We start from the raw sequence: 15,523 nt of genomic DNA, 5'->3' as shown, positions 1-15,523 counted from the left end.
TACTGCTAAGGGAATCCACTTTTATCTGTAGCACGTTATTAGCATGACGTCTTAAATTCAGGCTCATCAAATTCCTTATCTACTCATGGGCAGCAAATATATTACACAACAACTTCTGTCGACTTGATCTTTCAGTGCTCTGACTGGAGGAATGGGACCACAATGTTGTATCTCCAATCTGTGTATTCTTTCTGTACAGCTTCCACAATGGAAACAAGACTTACAAATAGTCTCTTAAATGGAACAGGATGTAAGAATAAATTCTGCATCTACAGGCAGGTCAGCTTAACCTTAAAGGTGGGAGATCGTTCAGGAATGATCATCTAGAATAAAATTAACAGTCACCTGGACAAGTGTGATCAAATAAAGAAAGATAGAACAGATTTGATAAAGCTAAACTGTGCCTTCATAACTTGGTTGTAGTTTTAATGAGATAATGGACAGGGTAAATGAGGACAACATAGTTGAAGTAGCCTGCATGGACTTCCAAAACACTTCTGATATAGCGCCACATTCTAGACTTCCCAGAAAAGTTGAAATTCATGGAATAGAAGAACAGCATGGATACCAGGCTGATTGAATGATAAGAAACAAAGTAACTGTGAATAGTCAATAATTTTGCTCTGGAGTTCCAAAGGGATCACTGCAATCCTTGATATATATTATGTGGATGTGGGTATACAGGGAACAGTTTCAAAATGTGCAGATGACATAAAACCCAGAAGTAAAGTCAACTATGAGGTCATGATAAGCTTCATGAGGACAGACAGTCTGCTTTAATGGGTGGACATTTGGCAACTTAAACTAACTCAAAGAAGGACAAAGTGATACATGTTGGTAGATAGAAGAGGCAGCAAATAAAGCTGCAATTCCGAAGCTGGTACAAGTACAGAGACAAAAGGGCAATATCTGCACAAATTGTTGGAAATATCAAGGCATTTTGAAAAAGCAATGAAGGAAGCTTATGGGATCATGGGTTTTATAAACAGAAGCACAAAGTACAAAAGCATGCAAGTTATGATAAATCTTTATAAAAGCCTCATCAGACCTCAATAGGAGTAGTGCATCCAAATCTGGGCACCACATTTGGGAAGGATATTATATAGGGTACCAAAATGCTTTGAGAATAGCTCCAGGATGAGTGATTTCAGTTATGTGGATATATTGAGAGAGGCTGGCGTTATAGAAGAGAAGGTTGACAAAAGATTTTGACAGAGGTGTTTAAAATCATGAGGAGTCTAGACAGTATGTAGAGAAAAACAGTTCCGATTTGCCAAAAGATCTGGAAGACACCAATTTAAGTTACATGACAAAAGAACAGATAGCGACATGAGGAATTAGAGGTATCAGCTTTGATTATGAACCCTGAAATATTAGCTATCTTTCTGTTAGAGAAACTGACTGATCTGTCAGGATCACTGATAATTGCCACATATGACACATATCCTGCCACATTTAAAGTTCACTTTGTCAAAACTATTGGTAGAAGTTGGGGAGAGCGCTAGGCTAAAGGCGTAATCTACTTTGGCTTTGGTTGCCTTGTTTTACTAACAATACTCACTTAGAAATGCCTAATGCAGTAATTTCTGCAGGGTGACAATTGTCTTTTCGATCAAACGCAGTATGCATAGTCAATTTGCTTCGGAATACCAACTGTCGCTCCCATCTGTATCCTGAAATCAAAGAAAATCACTTGCATTCAGAGACCCACAATAGAAAATGTAATCTGTTGCTTGCAGCTTTGAGAATAAGCAGGAATTATATGATGATTGAAAATTGTCTTAATCACAATGAATTAAGTGATTCAGTTCACAGCTAATTCAATAAATAATGCCGTTTATGGTGAAAATCTAAAGTTTAAAATGATTCAAATTTACAGTTCAGGGGGCTACTTGGCATCGTCTTTGTGCATTAATCCTCTCTAGGGACATGTCCAATTGCCTTCAGAAAGTCCTTAAGGATTACTTTTCAGTAGTGTGCTCCGGATCTTAACAATATGTATTAAAACTCTCATATATAGAATTTAGAGTCTTTGCCAATGATTTTAAAACTCTGGTGACGGACCTCCCTGTCAAAGTGAATAGTTGCCTTATCAAAACACTCATTATTTTGAATGCTCCTACTAAACCTCCCCTTAACCTTTTCCACTCTAACAAGAACAACTCTAGCTTTTCTAATCCCTCCTTTTAACTGAACGTTAACTATAAGGTTTGGTAAATTTGGTAAAGCAAGGAAAATCTCCAGGATACAATAGACATGATCCTAACTTCTCCAATGTCTTCTAGTCCTTCCTGAAGTGCAGTGTCCAGAGCTGGATGCAATAAAGTTGCTGAGGCTAATAGCTAACCCAACTATATTTAATAGTTAAAATTCTCACTGGAAGAAACTAACTTGACATGCTGAATGAGTCTTCTTACTTGCAGCTGTGTGTTCTTACAACATCAATTCTATGAAGAAAATAAGTCTAAGTTCTGGAATCTAAAAAATCTTAGAATATTTATGAGAACTCCTATTTAGAATCACAAGGATGGGCACTTGCCTATAAAAGTTATGGGAAAGTACAGTAACTAGTTATTCAATAATTATTTGATGGAAATATAAAGAAACGTTTAAAGAACAATGCTACTGGTTTATTCAAATTGAACATGAACACCATGTTGTTTATTTAAAGAACTACAGTGTCTCGGAGAAAATGTATTTAGAAACTCCAAGCAATCTGCATGAGCAACAGCTTCATTTGATGATCCTAACAAATCTAATTTCTAATGAAAATACTCAAAATTCAACTGAATGAAGAAGACGATTTTGTAACAATAGCGACAAGATTCAAGTTTCAGAAAGTTACGTCAATTATCTGAGAGAAGCAAATTCTGCATATCATTAATTGTTACCTGTAGAAATTGAAGCATTTGAAACTACAGAAGTAATTCTTATTTATTTCATTTATTAAACTTTACTCTTAAACTATCCCTCATTTCATTTAATGTTTTAAATATTGATACCATATTGACCGTACATGGACTTTCGTAAGAAATTTGATACAGTACTGCACACCAGTGCTTCTAGCAAAGTTGTGGCTCACACAGTAAAGGGACAGTAGCAAGACAGATTTAAAAATTGCAGGAAAGACACAAACCAACAGTGGCAATTAATGGACATTTTTCAGGCCGGAGCAAGCTTTGTAGGGCAGTTCACAGGATTCGGCGTTGAAATCCTGACTTTTCTTGATATATTTCTTAATATAAATGACTGCGACCTTGATATACAGGGTGTACACAAAATACATAATGGTATGTAATTCGGAGACATTCTAAATTATGAGGCGGTCAGGAGAGCTTGAAAAGAGTGTAGGTAAGGTGGTGAAATGGACAAACAGATGGCAACTGAAGTGTAATGCAGAAAGATGTGTGTTGGTTAAGTTAGCTAGAAAGAACATGGAGAGACAATATAAAATAAGGGATACAATTCCAAAGGAGGTGCAGAAGTAGAGAGACAAAAGGTGCATTTAAGTACAAGCCTTTAAAGGTTACAGGATTGGTTGAGAGATCAGTTAACAAAGCATACAGTAACCAGAGGGGCCTAGAGTACAAGAGCAAGATTATGCTCAGTTTATATAAGACACAAGTTTAGCATCAGCAAAAATATTGTATCCAGTTCTAGGCACTGCACTTCTGGAAGAGGACAAGAAGAAATTGGAGAAGTTATGATCTGCTTTCCTTGAAGAAGAGTGGCATAGATAAGGCAAATTGCAAAGGTCTTTTCCATAGAGTGCAGAGTTCAAAACTAGAGACATAATTTTTAGGTGACAGGAAAAAGATTTAAAAGGGACCTGAGGGGCATCTTTTTCACATAGAGTGGTTCATATGTGGAATGAACTTCCAGAGAAAGTGGTAGATGTAGGTACAGTTACAATATTTAGGAAAGGTATATGAATAGGAAAGGTTTAGAAGGATATGCGCCAAACACAGGCAAGTGGGACTAGTTTATTTTGGGAAATTTGGTCGGCATGGGTGATTTGAACCAAAGGGTCTGTTTCCATGCTGTATGACTCTATGCCAATCAAGAAATTGTTATCAGTGCAGGTCATACAATGAAAAGAGAATTTTAATGCTAGCAGAACTTACAGAAATAAGTGACTAAGTGGAATATATTTGTAAAAACAGTTACCTTGTTTTAGCTGATTATGGCGTTTTATTTCACTCTGCATCGAATGCTGTTGAAGTTGATGATGGTGATAGTGCATCTGACTTTGAACTTGAGGCTGCTGTTGAGCTTGAGGTTGCAGCTTAGGCTGGCCTTCTGAGTAATTTACAAAAACAAAACCATCCTTCTCATCCAGGCTGAGTTGATCTGCCCAACGCTTTGATTCATCTCCATCTACAAACCATGCTGCTCGCCCGGACATGCCCTTTGCTTTATTTGCTGGACAGCCAGATACGCTTTGCTTGGGTTTTGGGTCCTGGGTACTGCACTGATCCTCCAGGTCTGAATCACTGCTTTCCTCATCCTGGGCATCCCCATCTAAATTCCAAATATAAATATCCCACATCTTATTCCACACAATTGCAACAACAGGAAAAAAAAACTTCAGATTCTATATTGTCCTCCAGGATTTGTAAATAGATGTTTAAGTAGTCAAAACTTGCAATTTCTCTCATATTATTTCTATGGCTACAGCTATTAGCATTACAGCAGTCCATTTTAAAAATATAGAACAGTTTTAACCAATGGGGCTTTGATTTCATCAACAGCCAAAATAGGGAAACTAGTGTTGTTTTTATTTCAGCTGACTCAGCATTCTACCCTTATAAGGTGTGAAATAATTACATTTTTCACTCGTTTTGAAATTTCCTTATAAGGTGGCTAACTTTGACTACCAACATCAATGTTTCGCAATTATAAAATATCACTGTGCAACTTTGCATTACATAATAGAATCCAAATGTGTTGCCCAAAAAAAAACAGCAGACCAAGCTTACAACAGCGTCACCAAATGGAAAATTAAAGGTTTTACTGAAGAATTACTTGTACATAAAGATATATAAATTAAGAACACACTCAGTCTGTGGACAGCCAGAATATAATGTTCAATGTTTCCAACAATTCATAAAATAAATTGATTATGTCATGAACAAAATGTTACAAGTTTTTCACTCAAGTTCTTATAATCAAGCATGTAAACACATACACTCACCATATTAAGACTTCATTAGAAATCTAATTTTTTGCCATTAGTTCAGTACCAATTGCAATGAGCCCCTGGAAATCACATCCTGGAGACCTTGGAACACATGACAGGATAACACACTGGGGCCCTCCACAGCAGAACCCAGTGAACATTTTAGGATCGGGTAAAAATCTCAAACGATGTGCACTTGGTCCATGAGAGGCTTATGAAGGCTTCAGAACCAACAATCAACACTGTGGGAGGGCATTGACTAAAACCATTGCAAAATGGTGGATAGTAGCAAATCCTATTGGCCCATAGTTATTGAATAAATCAGGAAGAATACATGCACTGTTCTTCAGCACTATGTCTCAGTTCAAAAAGTCTAATGTGAACCAATGAGAAATGCTGCCAGATTCTTGGCAATGTCCTGGTTTTATTCTATTCTGCATTGAGTAAAATATCAAAGAAGCAAATTATTCCATAGCACGTGCTCTCACCTAGCTGTACGTCCGCAGAAGAATCATCATTTTCTGGAAGCTTGATAGTCTCTTCTGGAGCTGGGGTTTCTGGAACCTGCAGAAACTCCATTCTCCAAAACTGAAGAAACAAATAAATGGTGATTAATTAAGACAGAAATTAAATGAACACTACAGTAAATTGTTCTTTAAAATCCTTCCATAATGTGTCTTTATTTACTCAACCCATCGAGAGTCAAAAGTCTAAAATATGGGAGAAGATAAAATAAATCTCAAGTTTTTGAGAAAGTTCAATGAATTGAACAGAAACACAGGCAAGTTGCAATCTGCAATAATTAACAATTTTCATCACTGTTGTTATGAAATTGGGTTAAAGAAACCTCAAACAGACTGGACTGTGATTTCTTGTGATTATGATAACGAAGAGCTGACAACTCCTGTTTAACAACATAACCTGTAACGGATGGCTTGTTGTTAAACAGAGATTGTCCATCCTTTACTAGCTTTGTAGTTACAAGAAATCATAGTCCAGTCTGTTTGAGGTTTCTTTAACCCAATGTTGTAACAGCAGTGATTAAAATTGTTCATTATCAGGGATTACAATTTGCCTGTTTTTTTTGTTCAATTCATTGTGTCCCAAACTGTAGACATATGTTGTGTTTTTCTTTTTGAAGAATACACAAGGGCAGGGGTTAAAAAATCAGTTTCAACTCTACTGGAGTGGACTACTGAGACTGAATGTTCTCATGGGTGCCAACTTGCATTTGAGCATGAGTGTGCTGTGAAGGTCATCGTTGAAGAACTATTACCTAGTGACCCTTTGTTGCAGACAAAGAACTTCTTTCACTCAAGAGTGCCACAAACTAGTTTAAAAAAAAGGAAACAAGACAATGAACAGTTTCTCCCATCCTGAATGCTGGTATTTAACCACAACTGAAAGTATCTCAACAAATCTGTAAAATTACAGACTGTGAAGCCTACTGTTCACCTGCCAACATCTGTGCTAGTGGTATCCTCATTGTAACTGCCATGATGAAAAAGTATCAGCTCTTTGGGAATAATTCAGAGACTAATCCATATAAATTTTTTATATTTTTGGACATACCACTTACGCCCGTTTGTGTGTTACATTTGTATTGTTTCTCACATGTAGTAATGTTTAACCTCACTTTGTTAATTCAAGCAAGCATGGTTAAATTGGCTTCTTTTAAAAGTTAGGCATATTTGGCTCTGGGACAATGATATTCAGAAGGTAATGGATCCTTTTCAAATTATCCTTGTTGCAACCAATCAAGGGGGTTGATGACTAAAGGAGGAGAGCCAATTCATTCCTTCTCACCCAGGAGCTTGAATGGTTTGGGACATCCTATCTAGAACTGCCACAAATGGGGAACATCACCTCAGCCTGGTTGCAGCACTGTTTCAGACATAGTACAATCTCATTTTGAATGATATGCCAGTTAGAAGTAGGGCAAAAATGCAGCTTAATATTATTGTGCAAGAATTAGGATCTTAAATGGAGGTTCAATGAGGGTGACTACTCTCAGTGAAGAGTTCTGTAGAGGAGAAAAAAAAAAGTCAGTGACAAAATCAGAAATTGCTGGAAAAACTCAGCAGATATAACAGCATCTGTGGACAGAAATCAGAGTTAATGTTTTGGGTCCAGTGACCTTTGTTCAGATTTACTTTTCAGCATCTGCAGTTCTTTGTTTTTTTCACACTTGTCATAGTGATCTCAGTTATCTACTGTGATACATCTTTTAGATCGTATGCACTGCAAAAGATGTAGGAAATTGTTACGGATGTTAGGATGGCATTGGTATAGGAACTTTGGACCAGTCTCTTACTTGTTTTGAGCTTCTAGGAGTTCTATGTAACTTACACTGGGAGTTAAATTATGATTATAGGACAAAAAAGGAGAAGAATCGGTATTTCACCTTGGTTCTCAATTTTAACCAGGGCTCTACACAGTAGCAATTATACATGGCTTTGAGATCATCAAAAGCTGATTTTAAAAGAAATGTATTTCTATAAGTGGGAATCAGATCAACGGGTTGGGGAGAGTTGATTTCCTAGTGTTTGGGAAGAGACAGAAAAGAGCAACATAGCAAAATAAAAATCAATACATTAGAGTCAAAGAAATTATGCAATCAAGTTTGAGGCATGGAGCATGGCACAACACACAGAAAGCAGTGAAAAACACTTATGTAGAACTCTGAACCAAGGGAAAAGTGAGAGGCAGACAATTCCAAATGACAGCTCGAGTCTTGAATGTTGTCGAGGTGCAAGGAGGCACACTGGTTTAAGGAAAAACCCTTAAAAATATATCTGCAAGGAGCCCTGAATACTTGAGAAGATAGGGAAAGAAATCTTGAGAAAGGTCACAGAAGTGAACCTCAAATGACTTGTTACAAACTCATCCAAATGGAGGATGACACCAAAAGTTGACCTTGGTCAGGATATCAGTGTCATCAAACGCGGTTTCATGTCAAAAAAACTGTTCTTAGATTCAAACACTATAATCAAGAGAATGTAGCAGCAGTTTGAAAAATTATAGGCTTTGTCACATTAAAAGCCATCAGCACACTCAACTTATACATGAAACAACCTTTGCATTTATATAGCTTTTCTCACAGTCTCTGGCTGTCACAGAATTCTTTACAATATAAAGCATTTGTGAAGAGCTGGAGATTATTTAGCCTTTTGTCATATGTCAAACCTTTTACACCCATCCCTCACCCCTCCACAGATAGTCCTGTGGATCCTCTCTGTTTGAACTGCAGGATTTGTTGATTTCCTTTATGATTTAGTGGCAAAAACTGAACGCACTAGTAACAGTTAGTTTGACCAGGGCACTGAAGAGTTTTTGCAGGATATTTCAAACTAACACTAAATTAATCCTATCTTCTTTTAACCTTTAAAATACTGCAGACTATAACCCCAATTTATGCGCTCTATCCTTCTAATTTTGCTCATTGTCTAATTTTATATTTATAGTGTTCCTGTGAAGCACCTCTGAACTTTATTACATTAAAAGTATGTTAGATATTGCTATAATTTCATCTTTGGAGTAATAGTCAGGTAAATTCTAATGCACTTACACCCATACCATAGGGCGCACCCCCTCCCCTCCTGCCATCCGCCCCCACAAAATAAAGCCAATATAACCTTCCTAAGGTATGATGCCCAGAACTGAATATAGGTGTGGTCTAAACCAGGGTTTTGGCTAGTTGTAGCAAGTTTTCTACCTCTGTACATTCTGATATTTCAAACATTAAAAAGTAGCATTCAACTAACCTTATGGATCAGATGGACACTAAAATGATAAATAGAACACATCTAAATATCAATACTGGAAGGTTTGAGTTATAGGAAGTGACTAAATAGGTGTTTTTTTTGCCCTGGAGCGTCGGAGGCTGAAGCTGGTCTTATAGAGATTTATAAAATCGTGAAGAGCATGGATAACATGAATAGTCAAGGTCTCTTTCCTAGGGTGGAGTTCAAAACTAGACAGCATACGTTTAAGTTGAGACGGGACAGATTTGAAAGGGATCTGAGGGGCAACTTTTTCATGAAGAGGTTGGTGCACGTATGGAGTGAGCTGCCAGAGGAAGTGGTGGAGGCAAACTACAATTACAACATTTAGAAGATATCTGGATGGGTATATGAATAGGAAGGGTTTAGAGGGATATGGGCCAAATGCTGGAACTAGGTCAGATTGGGGATGTCTGGTTGGTGTAGATGAGTTGACTGAAAGGTCTGTTTCTATGCTGTATGACTCTACATAGTACAGGATTCTAAAGCTATATAATTAATCCATGTTCCCCCCCTTCTCTCTCTCTTAGATGCTCTAGCAAGGGACACTGAATGATTACTGACTGGAGGACAACAGAATACATTACTTACCCTGACCACACCATCTGAATGTCCAGTGACTATAACATTCTGTGTGTCCCACTCACTCATTTCTGATACACAGCAGCAAAAAATTTGCTGGCTGCGTCCTGTAAATGTATTCACATTCACCACTGGGTTTCCATTGATGTTCCATACATGAATATATGTTCCAGCACAAGAGACAATGTCTCCCTATTGAAGATTTTGTAAAATGAGGAAGATTTTAGTAAAAGCAGAAACATTTTATAATGCTTTTAATTTAAACTAGAAAATAAAACTGAACCATTGTAATGGCAGAGAGTCAAATGTTTGAAGCTAACATAAACTAACATCTATTACATTAACTTTTCAAAGGCAAATAGAAATGGACAATAAATATTGGCAATACCAATAATGCTATATACCAAGAAATACCATATAGATTTGCTTTGTTAGATATGGATCATGAATAACTTTCATTCATGTAGAAATCTCTCTAAATTTTGAAGTATAAGTGGATCTCAGTTGAAACGAGTAACGCTGTTTTGAATAGGAATTACAAAAAGAATCTCAGGCATGCTGTTGAGGTGAGAGGCTATTGATTATCTTTGCCTTTGTCAATACCAATACAAACATACAAAATCAAAGCAGAAGCAGGCCATCTGAACACCTGAACCTGCTTCACCATTCAATAACAGCAATGTGGTTGCCTGTTAACTGCCTTCTAGGCAATTAAGAGTGACCAATAAATACTGGTCCAGCCAGCAACACACTCATCCCTCCAGTGAATAAATTTTATTTAAAAATCATGACTGAACTGTTTATGTGCTGAATTCCACATTCCGATCTACCTTGGATAACACTCAATTCCCTGCCTAACAAGAACTTATCCCATCTGAATAAAAATATTCAATAGCCTGCTCCATTGCCTCAGAGGCAGGCTTCCAAAGTTGCATAATTCTCAGAGAAAATACTACTTCCTCATCTGTCTCAAAAGGCGACGTCAATGTTAAAACAATGCTCCGTAGGTCTGGATTGACCCTCAAGAAGCAGCATTCTTTCCCAGTCCACCTTGTCAAAGCCATTTTATACACTTCAATCAAGTTACCTCTCACTCACCTAAACTCTAGCTGAAACAAGTTTAAACCGTCCAACCTATCCTTTTAAGCTAACCCAATTGTTCCAAATATTAATCTTATAAATCTCAAATGCTTCCAATGTATTTTCATTCTTCCTTAGGTCAGGAGACCAAAACTACATACAATATTGGAGAAGTGGTCTCACCATGCCTTGTATAACTGAAGAATATCCTTACTTTTATGTCCAATTCCTCTTGTACGGACGGATAGCATCCCAGTTGCTTTCTTGAATATTTCAGGTATAATTTGAAGAGCAGAAAACATTGCACTAAGGCAGCAAATTTACATTAATCTTGTCACTGCTTTCTATCAACCATAACTCGCAGTTGGTTGGGATGAAATCCCGTACTTACTGTTAATTCATTAATACATAAAGCAGACACTGGTGCCCTGTGGCCTCGCAGTTGTGTGACAAAAGATAGTTTATTCAAATCCCAAATGATACATGTTCGATCTCGTGACCCACTGACGATTATATGATAGGCTGATGAAGTAGTCAAGCAAGTGACTGCATCAGTGTGCCCATGGAGTGCCTAAAACAGAGCAAAATGAGACATTATTGATAGTATAAACTTATTACAACTAAATTTTAAAAGACTCATAACAAAAACAAAATAATACCAATGCTAGAAATTCAAAATTAAAGTGGTGAAAAATGCTGGAAATACTCAGCAGCAAGGCCAGATTTGAGGACAGAAACAGCAAAATTTCAGGTTGTTAGCATTCCACCAGACATCTGTCAGATATGCAAATTTTTTTTTTTGAAATGCTCAAGTCAATTTCTGGGATGGAAGGGCAGAGGATAATAGCTCTATAGCAAGATTTTCAATCTGCTTCTGAACTCTCTTATCCCACAGACTCCTGTACAAAAGTATTTATTTCTGTATAGAAATTAGTTATACCCATTTTGGTGGATTTGATTTTCTAATGTACTTCTGCCCAAAGCTGAATTAACTTAAGGGGTTTGGGAAATAATCAAAATGATGCATCACTGTTGGGGCACTTAACTTCTTTCCCGAATGCATTATGATTGTGATATCTAAAGATGCATTTTTGAATGAGTAAAACTCTCTCTACTACACACAGTTGCTAAATCTATTTGTTACACAGATGATTTAAAATCTAGGTATATTAACTCAACTCCATTAATTGAAGTGATATTATTTTTCTGCCATCATTAATTTAAAGACAGGGCAGGTTAAAACCCGAACCAAGCGCTAAACCCTAACATTAATGGCATCCATAGGAGTGAGTGGGTGTAAAGAGGAAACTCTCCTTTGGTGACTTTATTGCTACTGCTGGAATTAATTATTCACAGACTGCTGCTGCCCTTCATGAATTGCAGGAAATCTGGTACCTTGTGATGTTGGTGATGACAACCTCAACATAATCCATGCAAGCGAATGGATGTTTCGATAATCCTGGTGTATGCGAGGAATTACGCTGACAACTAATTTAGGATTGTCATTTGGGTTTGCAGTGTGGCACACTTGTGTGTACTGGAATCTACGCCTATTATCACACATTCTTTGAAGGCAGAAAGAACACGTATACTCACTGCGCCTGTTTCAGCTCAACAAAAATCAGTGACAACCATTTGCTCGTTCACTTCTCAGTTTAATGCTCTGACCAACCGGAGTCAAACCGCTTGATTTAAAATTTAAATTTGGCCTTTAAACATCAATCAGCACTGATGGGCATGTCCTCCGTGGGAATAACGCTACCAGAGTCCATTTGCCAAACAATAAGCACTCTCCTGTCATGCAGTTATATACACTGGTTTTCTCTTTGAATTGCTATTCATGCGAAATGTCCTGACGAGTGCAGATGAAAAGCTTCAACGAAATGTATCTATTCTCACTTATATTCGAGTTCCGTACTATCAAATGATTATTTATTACATATGTATATAAAACATGTACTGTGCACAGAACTTTACTTTCTACTGACATGTTTGTCAACTTTTGTGCCAACTTCTGCAGTTACAAATCTTAATGGCCACAGTTATTATGCAAACTTATGTTAACAATCTTATTTGCACATACTTATCAAAAACCTTTGTCATTATAACTTGCTGTGTTCACTGCCAGTTTTTAACAAGTTTGTGTAAACTTGTTACACTGTAATTGTACTGTCAAAAGTGGTCAAAAGGTTTGCATTACAATTCATTTTGGTAGTTTTCATAATAAATTTAAACAGAAATACATAATGAAAATACAAAATTAACTTCTGAATGCATAACTTTAAAGTAAGTACTCATTTGCATCTGTGTAGCTTGGTTTAATTAATCCTCATTTTTTAACCCACTTTACTAGAATACTGTATCTGGTTTCAACTAACCATTTTAACTCCTTGTGTCTATTACAATGAGATTATCAAGCAATACAATGAAAATTTTACTTACACACACATCATTTTCAATAAAAAGTTTCACATCCAAATTTATAGTTTAAAATATCCAAGCAAAATTATCACATTGTAATTATACTTGTCCACATCCAACAGGCACAAGTGGCATGACAGTCTTGCAACTCTTCAGCATAGGCTGATGTAAAAGATTTACTATGTTGAAAACCAGTCAATGGTTTTGTTTCCAAAATGACGTAAATTGTTGCAAACTAATTGGGCCAGTGTTCAAATATAATTTAAACGCAAATGACATATTAAGGACAAAGTTACATCTGCATGCTTTGTTACAATTATCTCTACTATTCATCAGATTTTCTTTTAAAGGCCAAATGGTTTTAGCTCTCCATGTACAACAACAGCAGAGACTGACCAGTTTAAATCAAATTTCTGAAGGGCATTTTCAAATGAATTGAAGTAAAATTGATGCGATCACAATTTCAAGAAACGACCAAGATGACAATCTTTTTATTCATTTAAACAGGAAACCCTATTCAATATTATTCACGAAATCTTGATTTGTAAGGTCTGCACACATCTTTCTTGCATATGGAGCACGAAGATCTGAGACACACAAGGCAAAGATTTTCTACTTATTGCATCAGTAGCACAAATGTGGGGTCAGTGGTCAACTGCACCTTTTTAGGGCTCACTTTGACTTTCCGTTCCCAGTGAGCAGTTGATAATATTGCTTAGATAATTCTAAACTAACTAAAAGAAACCATCGCATGATGTGTCTAAAGAGAGTACCAAAACAACCTGTTTACTTAGGAAGAATATGCTGGAAGAGAATGTTCATTACACAATTCATAACTTTAATATGTTGACACAGGATTTCAGAGAACTCCTCCAAATGACAATAGCAACAAAATGTCACAGGATTGAGTATAATTACTTTAATTTTTCTAAGACCAAAACATACAATACTGTATTGACTGAATTACCTGTTTAAGGGTCAGCGTTTTAGCTTTTTCCTTGGAGGTACCCATCTCCCAAACACAGATCGTAGTACTCGTTCCTCCAGTAACAACTAACTTAGGGTTGGGACAAATTGTGCATAAAATCTGTCCCCATTCACTCAGGCATTCATATACTATCAAAGCCTAGAAGGAAAATAGGAATTATACAACAGTAAAACACAACACTCCATGTTGTAAATACTTTTATGGAGTCTCAAATTAAAATATGATGGTTTTAAGTGTTAAAAAAAAATCTTTTAGCGTGGGCAGAACAGGAGCTGCCCTTAGTTCAGTCTACCCAGAATTTTAAAACTTAACCTATGCTGATACACAAGTGCAGTACGAATGGAATGCTGCATAGATGCAGTCCAGAGGATGAGACATTAAACTGAGGGTTTGTCTGCCACTCTAGAATAGTCGTGACACTTTTGAAGAGGAGCAGATGAGTTCTCTCAGTGCACTGACCAGCATTTATTCTTCACACACATATCGCATTAACATATCAGTTACTTTGGTACTGATTGTTGAATTTTGTTGTATACAAATTGGCTGCAACACTTGCTTGCTTTGCAAACATGACTATACATCAAAAGCACTTCACTAGTTGATGATTTATTTAGGACAGAGCTCATGAAAGGTGCTATGTAATTACACTTCTTCTTTAGGCACCATATTTTATACATTTTGCTTTACATTATTTTAATAACGAAAAAGCAACTTGCTAGTGGCGCAGGGAGAAATGACCATAACAAATAATCAAAAGAAACTTTACACTTCTGGGTCCCGACAGATAACAACAGTTCTGATTTGATATCTTTGGCTACAAGGAAGAAAATAAAGTATTAGGAAAAACAGTGCTGTACATACTGGAAATCTGAAATAAAAATAGAAATAAATACTCAGAAGGTGTAGCAGCATTAGTGGAAATTGAAGCAGAGTTCAGGTCTCTGGTTTTTTGCTTTATTTGTTAGAATTGAGATTTAACAGGTCATAAGCAAGTACAGCAGCAGGGCAAGTGGGAAGGAAGGGAAGAGCAGAGTAAACAGGAAGATCTGAGAAAAGATAGAAGATCTGTTCAATGAGAGGAGTGATGAAATGAAAAAGGAGATGGCAATAATTGAAAAAGTGGGTCTAGAGGAGTGGTAAATTACAAAAGCAAAGTCATCCCCTACAGCAACAATCCAAAGAATATGGCCAAAATTTTAGTTTTGAACTTATTGAAGTCAATGTTGAGTCCAGATGTTGTAAAGTGTGCAATTAAAATGAGGTGATGTTCCTCAAGGTAACATGGAGCTTTATTGGAAAGTCTAAAAGGCCAAGGACATATAGATTAGGGTCTTCTATAATTTCAAAATTCAGAAATATGCACAAAAACTTAAGAACAATCTTTCCTTTAAAGAATTCACCCAAATTGAAATTAACAACAAAGCCAAAAATACTTGAAAGAGAATAACCCATTTCACACAAGTTTTCTCCAACTCAACCTTTTTTCCCCAT

At 36.6% G+C, this 15,523-nt stretch overlaps 1 protein-coding gene across 1 annotated transcript in view; it reads right to left on the bottom strand.

Annotated features, from left to right (window-relative positions):
• The window catches only part of wdfy3 (WD repeat and FYVE domain containing 3), a 332,679-nt gene that overhangs the window by 4,415 nt on the left and 312,741 nt on the right, over positions 1–15,523 (bottom strand). Inside the window, exons 46-51 of the mRNA XM_048604494.1 lie at positions 14,012–14,170; positions 11,015–11,194; positions 9,553–9,735; positions 5,668–5,767; positions 4,168–4,521; positions 1,562–1,673 (exon numbers count right to left, since the gene is read on the bottom strand). Of these exons, the coding sequence (XP_048460451.1) occupies positions 1,562–1,673; positions 4,168–4,521; positions 5,668–5,767; positions 9,553–9,735; positions 11,015–11,194; positions 14,012–14,170 (1,088 nt within the window). The remainder of the gene's footprint in view (positions 1–1,561; positions 1,674–4,167; positions 4,522–5,667; positions 5,768–9,552; positions 9,736–11,014; positions 11,195–14,011; positions 14,171–15,523) is intronic.

Source organism: Rhincodon typus, chromosome 1, assembly GCF_021869965.1.
Source record: "Rhincodon typus isolate 14 chromosome 1, sRhiTyp1.1, whole genome shotgun sequence".
Lineage (NCBI taxonomy): Eukaryota > Metazoa > Chordata > Chondrichthyes > Orectolobiformes > Rhincodontidae > Rhincodon > Rhincodon typus.
This window is presented reverse-complemented; position numbering and strand designations above follow the sequence as displayed.